This window comes from Marmota marmota, unplaced genomic scaffold, assembly GCF_001458135.2.
Source record: "Marmota marmota marmota unplaced genomic scaffold, marMar, whole genome shotgun sequence".
NCBI lineage: Eukaryota > Metazoa > Chordata > Mammalia > Rodentia > Sciuridae > Marmota > Marmota marmota.
Window position 1 is genome coordinate 3,953,813 of NW_026000021.1, and position 9,521 is coordinate 3,963,333.

The 9,521-nt window shown below is 31.8% G+C and overlaps 1 protein-coding gene across 2 annotated transcripts in view; it reads right to left on the reverse strand.

Annotated features, from left to right (window-relative positions):
• Positions 1-9,521, reverse strand: part of Dpp10 (dipeptidyl peptidase like 10) — a 1,278,687-nt gene that overhangs the window by 35,348 nt on the left and 1,233,818 nt on the right. For both annotated transcript variants that reach the window (XM_015501723.2, XM_015501724.2), the window contains exons 18-19: positions 6,610-6,708; positions 6,433-6,502 (exon numbers count right to left, since the gene is read on the reverse strand). In XM_015501723.2, the coding sequence (XP_015357209.1) occupies positions 6,433-6,502; positions 6,610-6,708 (169 nt within the window). The remainder of the gene's footprint in view (positions 1-6,432; positions 6,503-6,609; positions 6,709-9,521) is intronic.

Consider the following 9,521-nt stretch of genomic DNA (forward strand, 5'->3'; position numbering starts at 1 on the left):
GTCTTACTACATTAATTCTTATCCTTTGGCCAGTTTCTATTTGGGACAATTTCTAATGGACTAGGTGAGGATGTAGAAAGAAAAAGGGGGTAGAAAGATTTTCCTTTTATTTTCTGGGAACAGTTATATCCCCATGGAACTAGAATACCATTTCTCAATTCCCTTGCATTTAGAGAAGGTCACACCTAAGTCACAGTTAAATGACATGTTAGTATATCTTATAAACAGACCAAGGACAGAGAATCTATCCTGTTCTTCATGTGTTTATATCTCATGTAAATAAATCTCTTATGAGAAGCTCTGCTTTAGAAAAGACAGTGAAAAATATTCTAGTGCTGACTTAATATGGAAGTATAAAAACAGAACAAAGTATATTCTAACAAAAGAACCAAGTGACAATCTTCACAACAAACTGAGGTTTGTCCATTTCCTCAAGGAAAGTACAAGTCAGCCTGAGTACAACATTGAGACCTGCAATACATAGTGTATACACAGTAAAAGAAGTGGAATTATAATATTCAAGTGGATGCTAATTACATGCAAACTTTGAATCTCCATTTTGGCCTTCAGTAATGTATGGTATACATATTTTTAAAACTTTATTTCTAATCCTTTAGCTAGAGTATAGAAATTTATTTTTCAACTAAAATGTTACTATATAAACATAGAGACATTTCGATCTTAACTGACATTGTTCTGTCAATTGAATAATAATAATTTAAAAAAATAACTACAGTACTATAAGCAGGTATTAGTAGTAGAACAATTTTATAATTTAATAAATTAAGGCACAAATTAAAAAAAACTATAGATCATAAAGAAATAAATGACTATCTGTTTAAGAGAACATAATTATAATACTGGATATCAGAATAATATTCACTGAAGATATCTGGTATACAAATGATTATATCTCCAAAGAAAAATAAAATTGGAATTATTATTATTATTATTATTATTATTATTATTATTATTATCATAAAATGGAGTTTTCCAGAATAGAATTAAGATTTAGATGTTGAACAACCATTACTTATTTACTAAGTTCTAATTCTAGTCTTTTGGAATGTATACTACATCTTTTTTCATGCCTTTTGCCTTATAATTATTTAGGAAAAACTAATAAAAGCCTGCCAATGTATTCTCCTGCCAAGTTTTCATCTGTTAATAAATATCAACATGTAGCACATTATCCACTACTTTTAACCCTAAAGTATCCTTACTTGTAAAATGGTAATTCTAATCTCTGTAAAACTCTGTTTTACATTTTAAATTGTAGTAAGAAATTCATAGTGACATTAATATGCATTATCTACAGTGTGAAAGAACAAGGTTAAAATGTTTGAGGGGAAAAAAATGAAATGATCACCTTCTCTCCTTCCATTACTTAGATTAAATGCCACTGTCTTTTCTCCTCTTAATAATCCCCAGTATATTAGAATATGGGTACATTTTCCATCCATTTAAATGAGGGAGATTAATAAATGTGAGGAATTTAAAACCTGAGTTTTGAATATCATTACATGGTAAGGTAATAATTGCTCTTTGAAATAAATATTAGCCCTCTCTTGTCCATATCAGACAAGTATATGTGTTATTTTTGCATGAAACTGAATTCAAAATGAATGAGCATTTAGTATGAAAAAAGAATTAAGGATCACATAATGTTAGAGGTTTTTGAAATATATCTTGTCTCTACCATTGTGAAACAAAACAAATTTACCTCTGGTCATCTGATTTGTTCAAAGTCTAGGAATCTACAACACAAATAAAGAGTGTAAAGACTTCCCATTAAGTGAACTTTTTGTTTAGAATCAGAATTTTATCAAAGAGTCTGGACTGAGAATTTGATCTTTCTCATAGAATATTCAGGAACTCAGTTACTTTCCGTGATCAAAATTTTACACCAAAGCACTAATATGATGCACATTGAAAATGTTGTATTCCAGAGATTATTGTGCACTGTGAAGTGGAAAGAAGAAGGACATTAGAATTTGTCTCTATAAAAGCCTCTTCTGAGTTAGGTTAGTGTTATTTGATAATGTGCCAATAATTATAATACAGTGAATTGTGTAGGCAAACATTAAGAGCAGAGAGAGTAGTGGTTTAGGATCCAAAAAATAAATGAGCAAAATTTCAGTTCAAAACCTAGTTTTGCTGTGTTCATATCAGGAATAATATACATGATGTATTCTATTCATAATTTTCTTGTATTAAAATTGAGACAAAAATATTTATCTCATGTGGTATCTGTAAGCATTTAAAAGAGTCCATGCATCCTTATCATAAGGCCTCTTACACAATAAGCAATCATTAGTATCTATTACTAATCGTTACAATTAAAGGAGAAAAGTTGAATGATCTAATTGGAAAGACATAGTGTGAAGACATAAAAATCAGTCCACATTTATCCGAATCCAGAAAGACCCTAAGAGAAATGAGAAACTCACCTCTCATTTTACTACACAGAAAACTAAGCCACAGAGGAGTTGACTTGTATAGAGGCTAAATTTATACACATTATAAAGTCTGAAGTCATTTGCTTCTTTCTGTTTTCCCACCTCATTTCATTCTTGATGAACACTTAGGCTGATTGATTTATATACTTTTCTGTTCATGTACCAGTGCATTCATTCTATTGATTTTTACTGAATACCGATAATGTTCCAATTCTTGTTCCAATTCCAATCCCTATCCTTTCCATCAAGGACTTGTGAGTTTAACAGAAGAGAGAGCAAAGCAGTTATTAATATCTGTTATGATTACATGTTTACAACAGAGTTGTGCATAGAATTATCTAGAGATATATGTTAAAGAAGTAGTAGAATTTTTCCAGTGGGTCAAAGAAACTAAGTGCACTACTAACTGTATAAACACACAAAGGAAGGATCAAGAAGGTGGAGTTTCCTGAGTGAAGTGGTTTCTGATATAAGAATGCCAGATTTATCTTTGGGGAAGGAGCTGGTTGGTGTGAGAGCTACATTTTTAGATAGGAATTTCAACAAGTTTGCCCTGAGGGTACAATTGAAAAGCTTCTAAGAGAGGTCACAGCTGCAAACCAAAGGAAAGGAAGTGTGGGTAGAGAGGAAAGTGGCAGTCTAGAACTGAATCATCCCACGAGGATGTCTGGCTGTTGTGGGGCTTGAAGAAGATGAACTCTCAGGAAATACTAGTGAATCAAGGCAAGAATTTATGGTTCCATGAGCTGGATGCTAATCACAATCTTAATCTTTCTCAATGTTAAGGGAATGAAAAATATGTATGTAAAACCAGGGACAGTGTCATCTCAACTGTTGGATATGAGTGACTGGAGAACTTCACACACTATGAGTGAATTAGTGAATTATATCATGCTATTTAACACTAATTATAAAGAAAACAGCTCAAAACTAGCTCACTTCTATCAAGATGACCAAATTATAGGACTCTGGTGTATAAAACTTTGAATGATGAGAATACTTGGATAAAAATAATAATGCTCTCCAGTTAGAATTTCTTTGTGGGAAAAGGAATGAGTGTGACCATGCTTATATGTTTTTTGAATTTCATCCATTTATTCACTCACTACATATTTGTAGAGTGACTCTTTTTGCAAGAACGAGGTGCTAGAAGGAATGCACAAATCAATCAAGCATTGTCTAATACATGAAATGCATAAAATAAATGGCTTTAAAACTGTATTAAGATATTTAAATATTCCTTTAACTACAAATTATTTCTCTAAGTACTCACTTCCAGAATATGGATCTTGCTTCAGAATCTTTGGTAAAAATCTACTGGGAGTCAGAATTCCAAAAAATCATCTAAGAGTATCCTCATAAAAATAAAAGTTGAAAAAGTCTTAACACAGCCAATGTGTCTCAAGATCGATGAAGGAGGCTTGCAGAAGGTTGTCCATGTAAGAGGAGGAGAGCACTAGGGATGGCGATAGAATATAGATGGAATAGGAAGAAGATTGGAAGAAAGCTTTGGGAAGGTTAGCCTTGATGGATGACCAGGGGTTCTCTGGGATTCAATGAGAGGGAATAAAATTCAGGGAGAAGGGAACAAAGTCAGGGAGGCACAATAAAACATATTGCATTCTGGAAATTCATATAATATTTGCTGCCTCTTCGGATTAGACATTTATCCAGTATGGAAAATATGGACTGATGTAAAAGAGTAGACAGTGGGATGGGATGGATGATGGGCCTGTAGCACAGCACTAAACTCTAAAGTACAATTCTCTGGATTGTTTCTAGGGCCTAGGCTTTTTAGATTCACTTTTTTTTTTTATTTATCAAATAAGCATGTGAAATGGTACTATATTTCTCACATCACTTTCAGTTCTGCACTATCACAGAATTGCAAAATGTTTCTCAGTGCATGCTAGCCTTGTGAAAATATACTGAACAGGTCTCAGAACTGTGCCTGCAATCTGTTTCTTTCTCCATAGCCATTAGCATGGTTTCTTCCAGATAGAGCAACATGATATACATTTGTTGTACTAAATTTCATATACATGAGTAGGAAACAAGAATAATATGAAAAAGATAGTCCCCAAGTTATAAATGTTGAAAGTGACAATGATGTATAAACAATATAGAAATAGATGCAGACTACGGGGCCTTAAGGACTCATTATAGTGTCACACAGAAAGACTAGAGAAGGACAAGCATTTGGAGAGAGACTGAGGGTGGGATGAGGTATAGCCAGGGAAAGGGCATCATGACTACTACATAGAGACCACAGCAAATCCAAGTCACCAAGGTCCATCTGTGGTGGCAAAGCCTCTTAGATTTTCTATTACAGTGAAAATGTTCTGTCCCTATTAATTAACTTATCCTTTCACTAAAACAAAATTTGGTTAGGGTTAGAGAACATATGGCCAAGAGAGGTCCTCAGAGGGCCATTTCTTCTGAAGTCCCATAATGAAGATTTAGCCAAAAGATGGTTGCCAAATTGACAAGGGGCTATTTTCTTCAAGGACAATTTTTCTTTCAGCCACTCAGGTACATAAGTCTCCCACTCCTGCCTTCTCCATAGAATTTCCTGGATGTAAACCCACCTCCACAGATTAAGAAATGGCTCATCGTTTGCTGAGTATCAGATACACTGCATAGAGTAGCAATAAAGCAGCCACACCCCAAACACTAAATCAGCTCATATTCTCAGTTAGTGGTGGTTACTCTATGTATTGCTCAGCATTGTCCAATTGCTCATTTGTGAAATAACATTTTAATTCTTGCTATTTTTAGACTGGGAAGTCAACTTGCTACTGAGAACTGTGTTTAATCAGAAGAAAGATATGCCTTTGAATCATGAGTATAAAATATTCTTAAAAAAACACTTTATACTTATGCCATTGCGGCCCATCTATATTTCTAAGCACAAATATTTTAGAAATAAACATGGTATTTAAAAGAATAGAATACTTTTATAAATATCAATTAAATAAAAAATCCTTAGTTTGGTTTGGTGCCATCTTTAGCATAACTCCTGGGAATTTGCCTCCAAAAACTAAGGAGTTTGAATAAAGTGATTAATATTTAATATAAACAGTATCTATAAATAGAAATAACATGATATGATTTAGCATTCCCTCCTTCCCTCCCTTCCATTTCTTACTTTCTTTCCTTCATCAGCCAAAATGCAGCAAAGTAAATTCTTTGGCATGACTATACCACTTTACATGCTTCAGTAATATCTATGTATTAAATAATTTTATGGAAACTAAATCACACATTAAATATTTATATTGATAAAATTAAATACTTAAAAATACTACTATCTATGGTAATAATTATGACTATGCTTACAATTTATTATGCACTATCTCCAAGTATTTATGCTCTACCAAACACTATGCTAATATATATTTTATATAAATATTTTGCATATTAGAATACTATATGTGAATATAAAATACCATAGTATTAGCTTCAATTAATTAATGCGGAAGCAGAAGCTTAGAAAAATTAAATAGTGAGCTGGTAAATCTTACAGCTCCAATTTGAATTGAGGTTTAGCTGGGCTCGAAAATAAAAGATTTCATCATCCTGCTTCTATAAATGATGCAAGTTTCCTTTCCAATGAGGCAAATATTTAAATTGGCTCTTTGTACAAGTTTTTACTTTTTTCTTCTATCAAAAATATCATTGTCACTTTCAACATTTATAACTTTGGGTCTAGGGCAAAGCAGGAGCCTAATGATAAGACAAATCAGTTTAGTTTCTCAAAGAAAATAGAAATAATCTGTAACTCTGGTCTGCTTTCCCATTGTGGCAGGGCTCTACAACAGGTGGATATGGACCTGAGTATAATTGCCTTCACATCCGAACAAATGACAGATACCCAAGTTAGCTACATGCATAGGGCTTCTATTTTTTATTGAAGCATAAGAAATATACAATCTTTAGATCCCTTTATTTTAAAAACAATTAAAATACTTACATTATTAATAGAAGAGCATACTGGTTTCGGTCCATAAAGTCTTTGGGAAAGGACAACTGTAAAGGTAGTTCTTTTAAATAAAGAAAAAAATATTAAAGATGGAGAGTCATTTACATGTAAACCTATAAGATGCAGAGAAAGTTGTTCTTGAATAACAGAGCATGCACACAACTTTACCATAGTCGTCGATATGAAGGATTTTTATTTCTGACTTTACTAACTTCTTCTTCTGGATAGCTTCCTTCAGCATAGAATTGCTTTCCAATATGAAATATTCTATAAACCAAAAAGGGCAGTACAAATAGCTCACTACTATGCGTTAATTAAGGATCAGTACAATACCACACAAAAAAATTACCCATTTGTAACCATTCAGCAGTCACTGTGCTAGGTACCAGTTAAACTCTCGTAATTGGTCTCCTAAATTACTATAACATTTTTTTCTAACTGAACTTCCTTATTCCAGTGACATTTTCTTCATTTGCACCAATATACTGAAATTAGCACTACATTTTCAAAATGAAAATCTAATTGTAATACTACTTTGCTTAAGAATCTTGAAAGAAATACAGAATTACCAAGCAACAAAGGAGGTGAAATTCAAAATCTCTAGCTATAATACAAAAACTCAGGATGAGAACAAAATTAATCCATAAAAGTAACACAGAAATGACACAGATGATATATTTCCCAGATAAGGACATTAAAACAGATGGAAACTATAGTCTAGCTGTTCAATAAGGTAGAAAAAGCACGAACATGTAATATATTCCTAAAAATAAAAACTGAAGAATATGAAATACATGAAATTTACAGTCTAAAATAAAAAAAATATGGTGGGTAGAATTAACATTAGATTCTGTAGTAAAGATCAATAAGCTTGACAATAAAAAATATTGAAAATTAAGCAACAGAAAAATCAGACTGACAATACATAAAGGGTATGTCAGTAATATAATAATAATAATAATAGAATAATAATAATAAAAGAATGCTACCAGCTGTTGTATTTTTGTATAAAACATTCATTAAATTAAGTGATTTCTATTTTTATATTACTAATTACTATTAATGGATTATTATAGTTTGTCAAATGTGTTTTCTAAATCATTTGCATTGTATTAAAACTATAGGTTTCTTTGGGGAGATATTTCATATTAAAATATGTAAATGTACATGAGTATATATCCATTTGGATCTTTAAGATTCCCCAGATATTTATACAGCTTTTATTTTAGAGAACTTATACATTTTCATTAGATTTATTCCTAGAAATTATAAATTTCTGATGTTAATTTAAATAGTACTTTAAACTATATTTTAATTTTACATTGCATTTTATAAAATGATTGCATTTTGTATTTGAGCCATACTATGACCACAGTAAATGCATTTATTTCTAAGAGTTTATTTTGCTATTCCATAGTTTTCGCTTGTTTGATTGCTAATAAGTATGTCTTCTGCAAATGGTGACAGTTTCACTACTTATGTTTCTTTTTCTTACTATTGTCCTGGCTACATCTACTACATTCTGTACAGAAAAGGTTGAAGCAGACATTCTTGACTTCCCCAAACCTGGGGGGAAAGCACCGTCTTTTATCATGAAGAATGATATCAGCCCAGTTCTTCTGGATGCTAATGCAGGAGGATCATGAGTTTGAACCTAGTCTGGGCAATATAGGGAGACCCAGTCTCAAAAATAAAATCAACTAAATTTAATAATAATGATAAAAGAATGCTACCACCCTGTTGTATTTTTGTATAAAACATCCATTAAATTAAGTGATTTCTATTTTTATATTGCTGAGTAATTATTAATTACTATTAATATATTATTATATTTTGTCAAATGTGTTTTCTAAATCATTTGCATTGTCAGTAGATTATGGGGAATATACCAATTAAATGTTGAAGGCTACAGCAATATGTATTCCTGTGTAAACTTCATATAATCATAATGTCTTATCTTGTCTAAAAATTTCTAGGTTTGAACTGATGTTTATTTAGTTAAAGAGTAATACATTTAAATTCATGAAAATTTTATTTATCCATATAATGGCAACCTTATATTTTCTGAAAAAGTTTGAGCAAGCTTGGTGGTAATTTATTAAATGTTTCATAGAATGCACCAGTGAACTCATCTGGAACTGGAGCTTTATTTCTGAAAAGAATGGTAATTGTGAATTTAGAAAATTTGGCAGGTAATAGGGTGTTTATGTATCATAATATTTCTCAGTAAATGTTTACCAATCCATGTCTTTTAAGGAATCCATCCATTTTATCTAAGATATCAGATTTACTCGTATAAATTACTTATTGTATCCCTTTATTATAATTCTAAGTGTCTGTAGGATGTGAATTAGCATCACCTAATCTATTGATGAAAATGATAATGACACTGTACATTTTCTCTATTTCCTTATGTCTCTCTTTAGAATTTTATCTGTTTTGTTGATCCTGTCACATAAGTACCTTTTTGTGTATTTTTCTCTATTGCTAGTCTGTTTTAAATTTACTTATTTATTTCTTTTTTCCTCTTTTAAATTATTTCTTACATACATGAAAATAGTGGAGTGCATTACATTCATGATTATCTATTCACAGCACAGTTTTTTGTAACTCTGTATATTAAGTATGTTCACGCCAAATTATGCCATTATACATGAGCTCTCTTTTTTTTCAATACAATTCTTTTTTTAAAAATTTTTTTTATTGTTGGTTGTTCAAAACATTACATAGTTCTTGATATATCATCTTTCACACTTTGCTTCAAGTGGGTTATGAACTCCCATTTTTAGCCCATATACAGATTGCAGAATCACATCAATTACACATCCATTGATTTACATATTGCCATACTAGTGACTGTCATGTTCTGCTACCTTTCCTATCCTCTGCTATCCCCCCTCCCCTCCCCTCCCCACCCCTCTTCTCTCTCTACCCCCTCTACTGACCTTCATTTCTCCCCCTTGTATTATTTTTCCCTTTCCCCTCATTTCCTCTTGTATGTTCTTTTGTATAACCCTGAGGGTCTCCTTCCATTTCCATGCAATTTCCCTTTTCTCTCCCTTTCCCTCCCACCTCTCATC